The sequence below is a fragment of the Hippoglossus hippoglossus genome, chromosome 2, assembly GCF_009819705.1.
Source record: "Hippoglossus hippoglossus isolate fHipHip1 chromosome 2, fHipHip1.pri, whole genome shotgun sequence".
In the NCBI taxonomy this organism is placed as follows: domain Eukaryota; kingdom Metazoa; phylum Chordata; class Actinopteri; order Pleuronectiformes; family Pleuronectidae; genus Hippoglossus; species Hippoglossus hippoglossus.
In genome coordinates this window covers 10,587,765-10,605,647 of record NC_047152.1, presented here as the reverse complement: position 1 = coordinate 10,605,647, position 17,883 = coordinate 10,587,765, and the positions used below count along the sequence as shown (strand labels likewise).

The window sequence follows — 17,883 nt, the reverse complement described above, 5'->3', positions numbered from 1 at the left end:
ACCTGAAGAAAAGTCTCTTGAGCAGTTTGGGCTTTGAAGATAAACTCACATTGTTCCGACGGCTGGATTCACAAAGCTCGTCTGAATGGCGCTGGCGAAAAGGTCAATAGTCAAATAAACTGAGCTGAGACCCCCACCTCCTCATCCCCGTGCCCTTTGACCCCCGGACCTCCTCCCCCGACCCCCGCCGCCGCGCTGTCAGAAAGCAAATTGAGTCGTGAATGGCCGCCGGTTCGCGGGAAGACAGGAAGCCCCCCCCCCCCCCCACGGCGAGATGTCTTTCAAGACAAAATCCTCCAACAAGTTTGCTTCAGGATAAAATCACAGAATCAGGAGAGATAAACAATTCAGAGCCTCGATGGGACGGAGCTTTGAAACTAGATCTGTTTCCTCTGAGACACAGAAAATATCTGTTAATAGCTTTTTGTTTTTATAAATTTCACTTAGAGGAGAAACTGTAGCATGAAGCCGTCTCCTGCACAAACTACCTCATATGTCACATGAGGACTTGAGGAGGAGAAGAAGACCACAAGTTAAAAGCTGATGTGATTCTTTGAATATTGACCCTGAATAACAGGTGATTTGATTCTTCCTCTCCCGAGTGCCCTTTACTCCTTCGCCATTAACGCCTCCTTCTGTGTTCCTTCTCCTCCAGACCCGTCGGCCATGGAGACCTCGGCGTCGAGAGACAAAAAAGACAAAATGGATGTTAGCGGGTTCGGAGACCTCCCGAAGAAGCCTTCCCTGCTGGAGACGAGAGGTAACGCGCTTTTTAAAACTTCCTCCAGAGCAGCTGATGGGAAAGTGTCCGGGCGTGTGACTGGCGTGTGTCAGGTGTGTGTCCGGGCGTGTGTCGGGCGTGTGTCAGGTGTGTGTGTCGGGTGTGTGTCGTGTGTGTGTCCGGGTGTGTGTCCGGGCGTGTGCAGTCCAGGTGTGTGTCGTGTGTGTGTCCGGGTGTGTGCAGTCCAGGCGTGTGCACAGGTCTCCTAGGTGCTGAGCCACGGGGCAAAGGGGGAGCCGACAGGACTGATGAAATATACATTTCAAAGATAAGGTGTCACGAGGGGAGCGGCTGCTCGTGGCTCCTCGGGCCTGATAAGGTGCGAGCAGCAGTCAGAGGTGACTTACAGTAGAAATCTGACAGGAATCCGTGATAGAGCCGGGTCTTAAAAGAGCATGGTTAATGCGCGGCGCCTCGCTATCAGGGATCAGGACAGACGAGGAGTGTGGCACCATTTGAGCTGGTAAACGCTGATGAATAGGTAACATGACAAGAGGAGAGGGGGCCGGGGCAGGTGAGAACCAGTGTTTGTGTTGTTGAACTAAATGAAGAGCAGCAGCCTTCCTCTCTCGCCGGGGAGGGACAGGCAGAAAGAGAGGAGACATGTTTTAAAGATGTCAGCCAACGTGTGATGAAAGCTCCGCATAATGAGGCCGAAAGACCTTGTTCTTACCTCCAGAGTATAAAGGCTCGGAGCCGTCGGGCTGGTGGAGGGAGGACGACACGGAGCTTCACAGGCTGACACAGACGCAGAGTGATGGGCTGCCCTTGAAATGGAAATTAAACGTGTGATTTAGTGACATTTTTACACATTAATGAAGGACTTGGTGGCCTGCCAGTACAAAGAAACACTCATTAATTGATGGAGAACGAGCAGAGATGGAAACTCCACCACTCGCCAGAAGGTAACTTGGGTTTACAGGGAGATTCGGCTCTGTTGACACTTGATTGTGAACAAAGGGAAGAATCACAATCCACAGTCTTCACTTCACGCAACAATCTACTGTAGAGTCAAGTTTATCTGATGTTCAAGGTTCTTTGTGAGTTTTCTACATAAAGTTTAGTGTTTCTGTAGAAATTGAGTTTTACAAACCACTGTTTTCTTGCCATAAGCAGAAATGTAATCCAGGATTTTGCAGAAATAATTCTTACAGTTCAAGAAACGTGAGCAGCACAAACAGAAATGCAATTTTCCCACAATTCACTTGTTCTTTATGCTACAAAAGCAGCTTCTCCGTCTCCACCTGAAGATTATTCCACCTCAGCGTTAAACAAATAATCTACAGATCAGAATAAAAAACCGCCGTGACCCACATTTAACGACGGAGGAGGACGCTTGTTTTATGATGTCAGCGTGAACGTGTGATGAAAGCTCAGTGTAATGAGGTTAAAAGACCTCCAGCATGAAAGGTGTGAACGAGCGACTGATGCAGAGTGACGGCTCACTTTTGAAATGGAAATCCAGCGGCTGATTCGGCGGCGAGTTCTCGGCTCTTTAATGAAGAAGTTGGTGTCCTGCCACGATGAAGAAATGGAGCATTAATGGTTCATTAGAGAATATCAATGTAGGACGGTTTCACACGAGGAGCCGGCGACTTTCTGGACTCGGCCTTCGTCAATATTTGAACAAAGCAGCGCAAATCCCATGATGCATCAGTGACTGGGAACATGTGACTGGGAACATGCATGTTGTTTAAAGGCAGAACCATCATGTTGGGATATTTGATAAAACTGAAATCTCTTCTTGTTTTTCATGCTGATATGAGTTCTGTTTCTATTTGTTGTCTTGGAAACCAAAGTAATAAAGTTAGATTAAAAATGTCTGAACGCAGAATGTGACTAAACCGGCTCTTTAAAACTTTTAATATATTATTATACATTATAAAAATAGCAGATTACATTCTGAATCATAAATCAGGAGCAGAAGTGGAGCATATTTCCTGGCAGCTGATTGGTCGGCGTGTTGCTTTGACCCCAGACTGAACCTCACTTTAACTTCCACGCCCTGTTGTATATTTTTATTTTGTACATTTACATGTGACCACTCTCAATATCAGCTGCCGACTTTATAATCTTCCCGTAGCTAAAATAAAAAAGTGACTCCATAACTCTTCCTCCCTATCAGCTCCGCGGAGCGGCGCCGTATTTTAATCTTAAGCAAACAAGACGCTGCGATTCACGGCCGCCACCCGCTTCCGTCCCGACCAATCAGATATCGGCGGCGAGCGCGAGCGCGACAAACCCGGAGCGTCTGCCACGGCGTGGAGACAGAGCAATTACTTATGGCAGTAATATGCATTATTATTCCAGTTGCCAGCCCCTGATAAGTGAATATGCAGCTGCGGCGGGAGGCAGATGAGACAAGGTCCTTGAACCTGAGAGCTTATTCCCAAACACCCTAATATACGGCTCCGCACCTTTTATTGTCGGAGCATGGTTTACTGTTGGCTGCTCGCTCCCTGTCACCTAAGTCATGCCCACCTCTGAGCCTCCACCCGCCTCCATCACCGCCCGCCCTGTTTTATATTCCCGTCCCGCGTTATTTATTTACAACAATTTCCTCTCTATCAAAGGACACGGCTAATGCCGAGTTTTAATATGTTATTTACACATAAAAACCGGCTATTTACAGCCGCGCGTGTGTGCAGCAGGGAGGAAAACGAATGGGCCCCGGCGCCGCTCTCCGATCTGTTATATCACAGTTTAACAATCTGGATTGCTAATAGAACCATTTATCATGGAGCGGTCATTTGTTTAACGCGAGCGGCCCAGGTCCCGTTCCCAGAGGCCTATGGAAATGGGGTGCGCATATAATGAAGCTCAAGTGCGAGTCACTTTGTTTAAAACGCGGAGACGCCGCGCTCCCAGTCAATTAGAATGGACCCAGGTGCTCCAGACGCCGCTATCTGCGGCGGCGGCGGCGGCGTGATGAAGGAGCCGCCTCCCCCTCCACACGTCCATCCTCACACCAGCTTGTTTTCTGGAAGTGAAGGAACTTTAGAATAAAACCAAACTCTGGCACGACGACTTCTGGACACGAACTCGGTGTCGTTTACGGAGAATTGGCCTCGGTGCCGCCCGGTTCCTCCCCCGCTCCCCCCCCCCCCCCCTGGCCGAGCCGGGCGCCGCTGCTGCTGCCCGGTTAATAGATTCAAATGAGCGCTTGTATTTCCTGTGACAGCCCACATCTGTCTGCTCATGGCGGCCGGGCCTCAGCGTTCAGATTTACACCGGCTCCGGGACCTTTATGGTTTTAAATCCATCCGTAATAACCGAACGTATTCAGGGCGAAAATATCAGAGAGAAATTCACGGAAACCACAAAAGAATCCGACGACGGTTATTGATGTATGTGTCAATTTCTAATCTGGACCTGGGAGGATTGAAGTCGCCCTTTATTAAGGAGAAAAGCGTCCCCGTGTTTTCACCACGCCTCGCACGGAATCTGATTTTCCTCGGATTGGTTAAATTTAGAGTTATTGCCTCTTCAGAAATTCTTTCTTCTTTGAGTTCGAGCCCAGGAAACAGCTCGGAGATCAACTCGATCCTCATTGGCTCCCAGCGTCACGCACATTCCTGACATCCGTCCAATCAGGAACAGAATATGAACTGTTTTATAAATAAATGAATCCAAAGTGTGGTTAGTTAATGGTTGAGGAGCTTTTCCCACATGATGTGCGTCAGCTTTGTCCTGGATTTCTTCATGAGCTCTTGAAGGAGTCGAGGGTCAAAGGTCACTCGTGACCCTGGAAACGATCTCCGTCCGAGTCCATTGAGGAGCGATTCTAAAGCCTCGGTCACATGATCTCCAGCTCCCGCTCTGAACTCTGAACCTCGGCGAGGAGACGCTCCGCTGCTCAGAGAGACAAATGGAAATCTGTGCGTCACGTGCTTACATTTTAATGTTGCGAGGTTTATTCTTATCCCGACTGATTTGAAAACCAAATTTCCAGCGAGTGAGGAATCTGTGGCCTTTCAACCCGTCGCGAGGCCGGTTCCTTCCAGAGAGGATCCCCGAGCGGAGCCGCTGCTCGGGGTGCGTCCCTCTCTCCGTCTGCGTCTGTAAACTAGGCCACAGGAAGCTGCTGGGTGCCGCTAATGATTTGATTAACTGGCTTTGGTGGCTCATGACATACATCTTGCCCAGAGTGAGTTTGTCATTTGCGAGGGAGATTGATGTTTGGTGCTCAGCGGCCCGACGCCCCCGACTCCCTCCCCGGGTTCCTCCCTCCGTCGCCCCCCCGCAGCCTCGCAGGTCTTTCTGCTGAGCGCGGCGGGTCCGCGGGGAGGGACCCTAAGTACTTAGGACCTGCTCGGCCGCCCCAGGGCACCCTGGGTGGGGGGGTGAGGGGGTGGCGGACCTAAACAGCCTCAGTATTCACTGGTATGTCGCAGCTGACACCAGGAGAAAGGGACCTTTTTCAGGAGAAGGGAGATTCTCACTGTGTTTTTCCTGCAGAGTCACAGAGTCACGCTCATATCTCTACACTCACATTAAAACTAAGTAAACCTCAATGAAACACATTTAAATTCACTACAGTTTTATTAGGATCTGCACCAAGCTGCACATGAAGAGAATGAAAATGTAGGAAAACGTCTCAAAATGTGAAAGAAAGTGAAATAAATTCTAAAATCTGCAACAATATTTAATGATTTCTTTCCTGAACCAGAAAGAATCCTTTCACCTTGTTTTATGGAAATCTGTCTAGTAATTTAGTTTAATCCTGCAAACCAACAAACGCAGATAAAACCCTCCTTGGCTGAGGTAAAATAATTAATGTTAATTAATCCATAATTTATTTCATTGACAAATATCTAATATTATCAATGATGCGAAACAATAAATCATGTTTTAGTTCTTTAATGAACCAAAAACACCAAATAAGCTTTTCATGTGTTTTTATCGACTTTCAGGAGAATAATAATTTTATCATACGATTTTATCATCAGCTGTAATTAAACTATCAGTTCTGTTATTTTATTAATGATTAATAATGATAGATATTGGAAAATGTCTCTATTAATTAATAATCAATTCTTATTGCTTCTGCAAATATTTGTGATTAGTCTGAAATTAGCTTTAGATTAATGATGTTTAATACTAAAAATAAATATATATATAATATATATATAAGCAAAGAGTTAAATAACAGAAGAGAACGAGGAGTGTGTTTCTTCGAGGGGAAATCAGACTCTTGAATTTTATTATTCACGTTAACGTAGAATTAAAAATGTTGATGTAAATCTTTGGTGCAGGAACGAACCATCAGTGCTGATCAGTAAATAGCCCTGGTCTAAACGGGACCTGTGTATTTCCTGCAGTCCTGTTTCCACTGCTCAGTGTATTAAGCTGAGTGAGTCGGACCTGAGCTGCGTCCGTGAGAAACAAAGAGAGTGAAGCTCCTCCAGATGAATGGGACCAGGCCCGGCTGTGTAAATAGTATTTTAAGAGGTGGGTTAGTGATAAGAACAGATTTCTTTATCAGCGGCCGGCCGACAGTGAGTAATTGATGTCGACTGGATGCGCCGCAAAGCAGCGAGCTGCACAGGGAGCACTCAGGGGGTCAGGCCCGCTGGCAGAGAAAAATGTGTCCGAGAAAAGGCTCCAACTCCGAGTCGGAGAGGACGCCACTAATCTTCCTGAGAAGAGGAGGAGGAGCAGGAGGAGGAGGAGGGGGCGGCTCCTTTCTCCTTCCTGCCTCAGTCTAAATGAGGCCCCGCTCAGGGAGGCCTCCATCAGGCCTGAGCAGAAAAACAGCCCCTGATATTAACAGAAGATTTACAACCAGCTGACACGATTATGTTTGATTCAGCAGAGATTTAGATCGTTTTATTTTTTAAATACTTCTTTTTTTAGACGAACAGACGTGGTAAAAAACACCGGCTACGTCACTGCACTATGACATCACTACACATCCTGTTATGACATCATAGTACAGTGTTGTGACATCACTTCCTACACTGTACCAAGGCGTCTCACACCAGCACGTTAACAGTAAACAGCCACAACACAACAACAAGAGCCACACAACGGAAACACAACCACAACCAGTGAGCGACAGTGAATGTTAACATGGAGCAGAGCAACTGTGGAAAAGAGGCGTTTCTAAAACCTGCTCAGATTCCCTCACTTTCTTTATGAATCAAGTCAGATGTGTGCAGCAGCATGTGGCCCCTGTTCAGGCCCCTGTTCAGGCCTGTGTGGCCCCTGTTCAGGCCCCTGTTCAGGTCCCTGTTCAGGCCTGTGTGGCCCCTGTTCAGGCCCCTGTTCCGGCCCCTGTTCAGGCCTCTGTGTGGCCCCTGTTCAGGTCCCTGTTCAGGTCCCTGTTCAGGCCTGTGTGGCCCCTGTTCAGACCCCTGTTCAGGTCTGTGTGGCCCCTGTTCAGGTCCCTGTTCAGGCCCCTGTTCAGGCCTGTGTGGCCCCTGTTCAGGTCCCTGTTCCGGCCCCTGTTCAGGCCTCTGTGTGGCCCCTGTTCAGGTCCCTGTTCAGGTCCCTGTTCAGGCCTGTGTGGCCCCTGTTCAGGCCCCTGTTCCGGCCCCTGTTCAGGCCTCTGTGTGGCCCCTGTTCAGGTCCCTGTTCAGGCCTGTGTGGCCCCTGTTCAGACCCCTGTTCAGGTCTGTGTGGCCCCTGTTCAGGTCCCTGTTCAGGCCCCTGTTCAGGCCTGTGTGGCCCCTGTTCAGGTCCCTGTTCAGGCCCCTCTGTGGCCCCTGTTCTGGCCTCTGTGTGGCCCCTGTTCAGGCCCCTGTTGAGGCCCCTGTTCAGGCCTGTGTGGCCCCTGTTCAGGCCCCTGTTCGGCCCCTGTTCAGGCCCCTGTTCAGGCCCCTGTTCAGGTCCCTGTGTGGCCCCTGTTCAGCCCCTGTTCAGGCCCCTGTTCAGGCCTCTGTGTGGCCCCTGTTCAGGCCCCTGTTCGGCCCCTGTTCAGGCCCCTGTTCAGGCCCCTGTTCAGGTCCCTGTGTGGCCCCTGTTCAGCCCCTGTTCAGGCCCCTCTGTGGCCCCTGTTCTGGCCTCTGTGTGGCCCCTGTTCAGGCCCCTGTTCAGGCCTCTGTGTGGCCCCTGTTCAGGCCCCTGTTCAGGCCCCTGTTGAGGCCCCTGTTCAGGCCTGTGTGGCCCCTGTTCAGGCCCCTGTTCAGGCCCCTGTTCAGGTCCCTGTTCAGGCCCCTGTTCAGGCCTGTGTGGCCCCTGTTCAGGTCCCTGTTCAGGCCTGTGTGGCCCCTGTTCCGGTCCCTGTTCCGGCCCCTGTTCGGTCCCTGTTCCGGCCCCTGTTCAGGCCTGTGTGGCCCCTGTTCCGGTCCCTGTTCCGGCCCCTGTGTGGCCCCTGTTCGGCCCCTGCAGACAGCACAGTAGCAGTAATCCCAGGGCCTTTCCTCATGTGACCCTCCTGCGGACGCCCTCAGGGGACTAATGGCGTCCCCCCCCCCCACATCTCTGCTGCTCTTTGTAAACATTTAGCTTGATGACTTTCCAAGATGCCCTCGTCGGCTTTCATCTGAAGTCTGAGAGGAAGAAGCTGCTGGAACCTCCACATCAGATTAAAGGAAAAATGCTTTTCTTTATATTTCTTCTATTTATAGACGCGATGAGCAGATAAACACACTCGTCCGCTCTCGGTTGATCTGAGCACTTGTTTTCAGGCTGGAGAAGAGTCATTAGGAAACTTGACCCAGATACTCGCCAGTCAAACAAGTTCTTTAAAACGCTGGAGACACATCTGCTCGTTAAGTGAAGGGACGTTTGTACGTTTTTAAACAATGAAAACAATTTGTTCTCACGTACATGAACCTGCAGAACACGTCAGGAACATGTCAAGGAATTACGTTTCAGTGCAGATCTGGACAAGATTTTCTTTTTAAGATCTAAACTGATTTCTCAGGGAATTATTCATGGATCTAGTGAATTTAAAAGTGGTAAATAAAGCTTATTGGGTACAGCTTTGTTTGGTTGTCTGACCTGTAAGGTTTGGTTGGATCTCAGTGACGGTTGGTGAAGGTCTGAGCTCCACTGATGTTCTGGTTTGTTATGTTTTAAAGGACAGTGATAGAAAGAGGAGAAGTAGAGATTAGGATCAAATCAGGGCTGACATTATCTCTGTGGTGTCTAGAAGCCCGCGAGCAGAAAGTGGACGTCCTCCTTGTCTGTCTCAGTGAACGTGAAGACGTCGGTGTCTTCTCACCAGGATCAAAGTGAGCTTTCTCCCCGGTTGACTGAAGCCGCCCCGGCGCTGAAATATGCGACCGCGAGCTTCGGGCTACAGACATCAATCTCTCAGAGCCGTTAAGGTTTGCCGCCACTGATTCCAAAAACAACCGGCTACATTCCTGGAGATTTACAACTGTGGGGAGCGAGCGATATATGGATGTTTTAGAGGATTAAGCCCAAACTCCCCCACCTCCTCTTTTCTATTTGGTATCCCCTCCTTTCCTGGACTGCAAATGAGCCCCCCCCGCCCCTCGGAGAGCCGGCCTCCGAGGGCTGAGGGCAGCTCCCAGGTTCGTCTGCTTCCAGCGAGCGGCGCGTTCACAGGCGGCGTGTTTAAAGGAGACATACGAGGCTCCTACAGGGCTGCGTGTTGAGTGTAAAAGTGAAGAGTAAAGAGGGTAACGTAGCAAAACCTTTATTTACTGTAAACGTTGAAACTACGGTGGCTGAGAAGGTCATTCGAGAAGGTAGATTTAACTTGAGCTGCGTGATTCGAGTGTCGTTTACAAGCGACCGGCTTGACCTGGTTTTCCCAGATGACGTCTCACTTCACCGCAGAAACTTAATCTGTTGTTGCTCTCCTCCATCCTGGTTGTGCGTCTGTTGTGTGTCTGTTGTGGTTGAGTTGTGGCTTTGGCAGTTTTCTAAACATCAGAGCATGAAGACATTTTACACTAATCAACGTGAAGACGAGCAGAACTTCTCCTCTGAGTCACTCACACGTATTTAAACACATCCTGACTCACTCGTCACCTCAGACCTGAATCATCTGTCGGGTGGTTTTCCTCCGAGACACAGATCCAACGTGAGCTCCACACGTATCGTTAATTAGCCTCTGACATCAGCGTTCGCAGGGCACGTCCTGAAGCTGCAGTTAAATCACGTCGTCTTCGTGAAGTCAACCCGTTCCCACTTCCCACTGATGCAGCGCTGAACATTTCCAGAGCTGTGAAGTTCTGACTTCATTGTGTTTTAAAGTTAAATACACAACATGTGTGTTTTTTTAAGCTTTTAGAGGTTTTAAACAACAACTTTTTACAAGATTCACGTAACAATGAAAAGCAAAGATAAAGGCTGTGAAAGGCTGGTAAATAATTACAAAAGTTAATCATCAGAATGTAAAAAGTGCGTTTGTGAGTTAAAGCTTTTATCTCGAGCTGATTGTAAAGTTTATCGGTTTATAAGTGATGACTTCAACAACTCGTGGACCAAACTGTGTTAAACCGTTAACATCTCCATGTCAGTGAGTCTGACGTTAAAATAAAAACTCTCCTGAACTTTTCCTCTCAGTTCAGTGTCTGAACGCAGCCTTAAATATAATACACACGGGGGGGGGGGGGGCGTCTTGTGTAAACAGCTCGGGGCCGTGGGACACCGGCTGGTACCAGACACTTTTATTTTTTTGCCCAGACAAATGTGCACGAGTCAGAATGAAAACAGTGCACATGTGGAAATGCTGAGTGTGTGTGTGTGTGTGTGTTGGTTTAACTTGTGACCCGCTGAGCAAACACAGGGATCAGTGTGTGTGTCAGTGCGGAGGCCAGATCGTAATGAGCTCACGGACCAGAGGATTAAATAAACCAGTAAAACAAACGGTGAGACGCGTGTTCGTAGCAGAACGAGACGCTGCAGGTGGATGGAAACAAACCGCTGACCAGTGAACCATCACCAGTTTGGAGCAGCTGCACACGAACTGCTGGTTTGACTGGTTTATTAACCGATCTGATCTTTAACGCTCGATATTAAAATGGGAGTAAAACAGTCATTAAAAGAAACTTTGACGTCCTAAAAAACAGACTTAATCTCAAATTAGCCTGTTTGTTATTTTAGCGTCTCCTCAAACAATCCCAGCAGCTTCTGGTTAACTGGTTCCCCCCCCCGTCCCCCGGTTGGTCACAGATCTGTTCCGAGGGGATTCGGACGCCGAGGCAACGCCGACGCTCTGACTACTCATGTGCTACTGATCTGATGTGTGCATCCGACCGACCACGACACCGACCTCGGAGCCTCTCATCACTCCGCTCTCACTCGGGCTCCTTCTCCCGCTGCAGCTCGGACAAACGAGGAACTTTAAAACCGGAGTTTAACGGTTCTGGTTTCAGCAGCTCGTTGTGGTTTTAACCAGAGCGGGCGCAGAGCGGAGCGGCCACACACTGGGTTAGGTTCAGTGGGTAATTCTCCTCCTCACTCTGCCAGCTGATGGAAACCCCCCCGACGTCCCGCCAACCAAATACCAACCACATAAAGTAACGCTCCCCCCCTCAACATAAACACGTCCTCAGCTCGAGTCAGGTTCATTCTCTCTCCTCCTCCTGTTCACACACTTCTCTGCCCTGAAACCTGCACGAACAAAGCAGGAGGTTGAACCAGTTCACGCAGAAGAAGAAGAAGAAGACGACGAGATAATGAGAATTTAAACGAGTTAAAGCTGAAGCAAAGTCAAACTGTTTCATCCTCGTCTAAAACATGGCGTCTAAACACCAGCTGACAGGAGCAGAAACTCACAGACGCTGACTCTAGTTCTCACTCAGATTCTACTTCTGGAAAATGTCTGAAAACAGCGAAACAGCAACACATGAACTTGAAGAGGAAATCTGTGTCTGGATATTTGTCCAAAACAAATCTGGAAGCTGGGATTAAATTAGTTGTTAATAATCCCAGTGTTTGCTTTGGGGAGGAGGAGAAGGTGAAGGTCAAACCAACGAGAACTTCTGTTGCCTCCCCGTGCACAGAAATGAAAAGACACAGCTTGTGTTTGTTCTCGCTTCCAAAGAAAACTCACAGATTCCATGTTTCTTTCTCTAATTCTGTTCCAAGCATTTGAAGCGGCCACGGAGTGAGGTAGTGACAGGCCCGAGGCGAGAACCTCCGCCCTGTGGAACGCCGCACAGCTGCCGTCTGAGCGCCACAACACGTTAAATGAGTCCGGCTGAAATGAGAAGAGGCAGACTAATTGCCTTGTAAGTATCACAGAAAGCAGCTGGAGATTAGCAATAACAGCTAATTAGCCGGGCTACAGTGGAAATCAAAGCTCGCACGTGAGGATAAACACACGGCGCCGTGTTCGTCTGCCAATTATGAGTCTTTACGAAGCGTCGGCTCGTCACGTTCGGGGTTTTAAAAGCTCCGGTCTGAGAGACGGCGACCGGCGTCGAGTTTCAGAGCTGCGACGCCACCGGCCCATAGCAACCGTTAAAACACTGAGCTCTTTACCTCACCGAGGAACGTTTCCCCTCATAAACACGCTGGAGTAAGTGGTCCCCCCGTCAGACGCCTCACGCCAAGTGATCAGAGACGCAGTAAAAGAGCCCGAGCTGGAAATCAGAGATCTGGACCAACGCCGAGTTGGAAAAGAGACGGAGAAGTTAAACACACGAGTGAGAGAGTTGTGTTAATATTAACTTACTAAGGTCCGAGAGGGTCGAGGTGTTTACGTTGGTGCATTGGGACAAACAATCAATCCACTAATTGATTAATTGACGGCAGGTCCAGTAACGAGGACGGTTTTAACTTTCCGGGTGAAGCCACATGCTGGTTATGGATGATTGAAGGGGGGGGACAGAGATCAAACACACAGGGATTGATCAGTTGTCAGTGATGATTGGCAGCTGATCCACAGACTGTGTGTGTTGTTGTTTGAACAAATCCAATCTGTGCCTGCGTGTGCAGCAGCGCCAGGAGGCTGCAGGATAATGTGCGTGCAGCACGTGGGTGGAAACGGGGAAACTCGATCTCAGCTGACAGCTCGTCTGCTGGGCCTCCCCCCCGACAACGCACCCGGTAACACGAGCCGGAGCCGGGCCGAGGGCCGACATGAGGAACCTCGGCAGGCGGCCTCCTGCCCCCGTTCACACTGGGCTGGAGGAGAGACCCCCCCCCCCACCCACCCCCTCGGCCGAGCTCCTGTTTCCTCATCAAGGGTTTCCCCCCCGCCTGTGAGCTCCGAGCCGTCAGGAGGATCCATCAGGACACTTAGTGATGAAGGATCACAACTGTTCACACATAATCAAGTTGGTTTTAGAAAACTCAGTCTTTACTTGAGTTCTGTTTGCATGAGGTTGTAAATCTGAAGATTAGACTTTATACTTTAATATTTACACTCAGAGTATTTTACTTTTTACCTCGTCGTTACTTTGCATATTCAACGTTTCCAGCATCACATGTTCTCAAGAGGAGGAACATGTTATTAAAAAAGCATCTTACAATCATAAGATGAAAATCTGAATATATCTCTAAATATGAGTCTGTTTTGTGGTAATTTCTCAAATAAGGATTATTATGACGTAGTTTTCTCGTAGCAGCGACGACACGAAGCTCGTTATCTTTCTAGATTCCTCATAGTTTACAGAATGCAGATCTTATGATATTATAAGATCTCTTTCTTGTAAGTTATCCGATGCTAACTCGTGTCAAAATGTGTTTTTCCAACCAATGCAACGTGCACATGTGCCGACTTGAAACATTTGAGACAATAATCCACCAGATCGTAACGTCTAGGATGTAAATGTACAGAATGCACGTGTTTATTTGGTGGTTCTGTCGCCGCCGAGCCGCTAATTGACTCTGGAGGTTAACGGCTCCTTTAGACTAATTGTGTCCTCGTGTGCTTCGTCTCTGTGGCGATTGTTTGCTCGAGCTAATTATCCAGCGAACGAGGCCGTGAAACAAGGTCAGGAAACTGTGTGTATTAACGCTGCTCCCGTTTACACCGACTCTCTCACCGACTCTGTTAATAAGTCGACGCACGAGGAGACTCGTTAAATATTAATCACTGTGGCGATGCTGCGCAGACGAAGGTGGAGGAAGAGGAGGCTGGAAACCGAGGATTTTTCTCTCCTGCTCTTTGTCTCGTTCTGATTCGCTGACACGGGACGAGGTGAGAGTCAGCGTTTAATTGTGCGCCATGCTCTCATTGTGTGAGGCCTCCTCCTCCTCCTCCTCTTCGCCCCCCCCCCCCCCCCCCCCCCCCAGCAGAGCACTTTATCATTACACTCGGCAGTGTTTGCCGGCTTTGTGGCCCTCGCCGTCCCCATTCAGCGGCTGAATAGTGCGGGTCAGAGGTGGCCCACTGAGGGAGAGAGGCCGACTCCCCCTCCTCACCAGGAGCTGATACTACTACTGCTGTGTTTGGGTTGGACCACTACCGCTCTGGAGCTCGGTCACAGGTTCGATTCCCTCAGCGAGACGTACCAAATGAAGGAAAATCTGGAATATTTTTGAGGCCTGATATCTATGATTGTGGCTCCAAACTAAAATCTGGAACCAGAATTAGCTGCTATCTGGAAACAAATTCAGCTAAAGAGGAAGAGGAAATCTTCATCGTCTGGGATCCTGGTGACGTCTGAGTGATGGTTGGAGGAAGAGGAGTTTGGATAATCGCCTCCTTGACTCTCTGCTAAGAAAATGTGTCCAGAACCAATGTTTAATCAGGAGCTCTTCTCTGAAACCTGGTGAAACGTCTCCTCCTCCTCCTCCTCGCGGCGGCAGCTGTCTTCACTCACACACTAACAGCCTCATGACAGCAGGATCTGGTGTTTTGGCAGCGAGCGAAACAACAGACTCTCAATCGCTGCTTCTGGAAATCGTGTTCCCTGTTTAGTTTCTACTTTCCTCCTGATTGGATCCCAGCAGTTGTTTCAAGGTCTTGTGGTTGAACTGTTTGTTCTTTCACTGAAATGAAAAACCTGCTGGAAGTTTGAGCTTTTCAACCGTCAGCTTATCTTCGTTCCATCGGTTCAGGTAATTAAACGTTTCAAAGAGGCGGTTGACTCCTCCCCTGTTGCCAGTAGACGCGTCGCCTTCAAAGTCCCAAAGTCACCAGAACCACCAGGTCAATGGTTGTTGTTACGGAGATTACGTTTTTAAAATATCTTTAACCTCAAACTAGACGATACTCAAGTGACGTTTGAACGGGGACAGATCCTCAGTGGCCAAGAAGTTTAACAGCAGTAGGAGCGCGTCCACTCGGGCGTCGTGTTTCCGTCGCCGCTGATTGGAGCGGCAGCCGATAAACAGCCGTGACCACTGCAGAGTCATGTGACCTGGGAATAAAGCTGATTACAACTTTTCACACCGACGACAGAAGCCAGATGTTCGTGAAGCTTTAGAGTCAAAACTCATTCAAACTCGTTGCTGTGGTTCATAAATCGACCCACAGAGTTTATAGGCATGTTTTAATCTGTCAGATTCACAAATAAGATGATTTTACTGAGACGCCTCGTTGTTGCTCTGGAGATAAATCCAGTGCAGATGTGGCTGCAGTGTCCGAGTTGTGTCCTCAGTGTGGACGTGGTCCGAGGACACAGCTGGAGACGTGTCTTCACCTCTTATGAGAAACCTGAGTCAGAGCCGCTCCGACTCTCAGAGGCTGTAATCTCACCTACACTGGCTTTTTCCTTCTGTTTGAACCTCGGCGGCAGAACTTATTGTTTATGAAACGCTCGGGTTCACCGGGCTGGATTACAAGGCAGCGAGGTCTCAGAACCAAACTGAGGTGAACTCCAGAGGAGGCTGTTTACGGGACCGTTTTTATAACGTGTCATCGCAGCGGGGGCAGAGAGCTCGGCGACGAGAGACGTCAAAACAAATCACAGTCCAGGTCTTGTAATTTCAGCTCCTCGCTCAAGAGCACAAAGAAAGAGCTGCAGGAGAAGATTGTAGATGTCGTTGTGCTCTGCATCTGTAGATCAGTTTTAGGTGCAGATTGAGTTTCCTGATGCACTTGGGATGAAAACGTGACGTTAAAATGTCTCAAATGTCAGTAAAATGTTGGTCAAACACGTTGAAAAGTGCTTTAAGCTCCTGACCTGCATCGTCTCTGATTTATGCAGCAGAGACGTCCTCAGCAGTGGGAAAGTGCTGATGAGGATTAGAAAGTCAATTCCCTTCAGGTTCCTCTGCTTCTCTCTATTGTTTCCTCTCAAGCCGTCGCCCACAAGCTTCTCAGAAGAGAAGAAGAGAAGAAGCGCAGAGGAGGATTGTTGGGGAAAGGTCATTTTGAAGTGTGTGAGAAGACGACGGGCTTTGTGCCGAGTCCACAGCGTGAAGACAAAGGCCTCCGTGGGGGGGGGGGGGGGGGGGGGGGGGGGGGGGGGGGGGCCGACAGGGACCTGCGCTCCATCACCATGTCAAACAAACATGGCCGACGGTAACGTGAAGCCCGTTAGGAGAGAGCGGCGCCGGGGGAGGAGCAGGGTCAAAAAATAGAGTCGGTCCTGCTTCAGCAGATTGAGCCGGGCGAGCAGCCGAGTGTTTATCGACACGGGAGGCGGCCGAGTGCTGACGCCACAGCGGAGATCTATTTCTGTAGATCCAAGCGGAGGTCCGACCCCCCGCTGCCGATCGGTGAGGTGAGCGTCTCCTGCTTCCACCTGCGACGCATCCATCACCACCAGGAGGAAGAGGAGAGTCCCCTGTGTTCGGCGTCTCTCCGCTCCAACATCTGTATCTGCAGAGGCCTCCGCCTCATTAAGACATCACCAGCAGAAGCTTCCACAGCTAATGTGCACTCAGGTGTTATTCTTAGCTCCCCTCCCCCCCCTCCCTCCTCATTTTGGGGAAGAACTAGGTCTTTGTTTAATTTACTGATGGCCCATTGGAGTAATTTCCCACTCAGCTGCTGCACGGGTCCGGGCCCAGGCGTAATCCCAGGCGCCCCCTGGAAAGGGTGCCAGCGGGGTAATATGGATGTTAGCTGGGGAGCACGGTGACAGCCCCAGAAGCCACAATTTAATTCATTGTATTTTAATTATCGCTCTCGTTCACCAGCTACAAGCCCTTTCTCTGCTCCGCCGCGACAGCGAACCTTCATCACCGGCCCGTCGAGGAGATAATAAACTTTTGCTTTAAGGTAATTACTTAATCTGGACAAACCTGTGTGTTAAGCAGTGCTATTAAGCCGGAGGGTGATAAATCAGCCGTGTGGTGGAGGTGGCTGATTACTCGACGGTGCAATCAGTCTTTGAACCCTCGCAGTCCTTTAAGTACCTAAATTACACAAACAGCATGCTAACAACACGCCGCTGCCGACACGGCGAGCAGAGGAGGCCCTTCAGCAGCGCTGCCTCGCCGCCGCCGCCTGACTCGTTTGCTTAATGCCGCTGCCGCCGCGCTCACCTTCAGCCCGGTGATGCATGGAGGTTATTAACATGTGGTCTGAGCCAAGCTGTCCAACGCTGATAACAGTGACTCTGCTGTGGGGGGGGGGGGGGGGGGAGCCACTACAGCGACACTGGATGGAGGGATGATCAAAAATGAGATATAATACATTTATTAATCTATTATTAATTAATTTATTGAATCATTCCTGTTAGTTTCCCTATGCAAGGTTTAAAAAGTAGATATATATTGAACCTTCATTTAAAGGAGACACGTGAACTAGTGAACAAGAGGGAAACATTTTAACTTGAGGAATCCTTGGATCTTAGAAATGTGTAAGTTTAGTTTATCTGGATGAAGACACAACTCTATACTTTTGATAAAAGATAAATCAAACGTGTCCTTGGTCAAGTTAAAGGTCGTCTTTAGTCCTCAAAGACCACGAGCGTCTCTGCGTTCTGGTAAAAGTCCTCCACTGAACAGGAAGTGATGTTCTACTGTCATCACGTGAAGAAGCTCAGTGCGAGTCTGTGTATTCAGGACGGGAGTCAACTTCTCTGCTGTAATTTCCTGCCAGGATCTGGATTCTGACATCGTCCAGTAAGAAGTGAATCACTCCACTGCAGGATGACTTACTGGTGCAACCACGTGATCATCCGAGCGTCGAGGTCACAGAGGACGTCACAGATAACTACAGAGCAGATGTGGAATAAAATCATGTACAAGCCGGTAGAGTTTAAATCCAAATTTAAATACTTTGGACATATTCCAGTGAAATTCCTGAGATACCAGAAAGTGCAGTTTCAGCT

The 17,883-nt window shown here is 49.2% G+C and overlaps 1 protein-coding gene and 1 long non-coding RNA gene across 6 annotated transcripts in view; one reads left to right on the top strand and one right to left on the bottom strand.

Annotated features, from left to right (window-relative positions):
- Positions 1-17,883, bottom strand: part of LOC117778006 — a 66,538-nt gene that overhangs the window by 11,268 nt on the left and 37,387 nt on the right. Inside the window, exon 4 of one of the 2 annotated variants that reach the window (XR_004616712.1) lies at positions 9,435-9,621. The exons of the other annotated variant lie outside the window; for it this stretch is intronic. This is a non-coding gene — a long non-coding RNA (uncharacterized LOC117778006). Of the gene's footprint in view, positions 1-9,434; positions 9,622-17,883 lie in introns of those variants that run through there. 2 annotated transcript variants of the gene reach the window in all.
- LOC117777991 (zinc finger protein GLI2-like) overlaps positions 1-17,883 on the top strand; it is a 51,425-nt gene that overhangs the window by 7,959 nt on the left and 25,583 nt on the right. For 3 of the 4 annotated variants that reach the window (XM_034613133.1, XM_034613154.1, XM_034613143.1), the window contains exons 2-3: positions 656-760; positions 16,136-16,138. In XM_034613133.1, the coding sequence (XP_034469024.1) occupies positions 667-760; positions 16,136-16,138 (97 nt within the window). In that variant the 5' untranslated portion in view covers positions 656-666. The remainder of the gene's footprint in view (positions 1-655; positions 761-16,135; positions 16,139-17,883) is intronic. The other variant, XM_034613162.1, reaches the window with a different exon arrangement.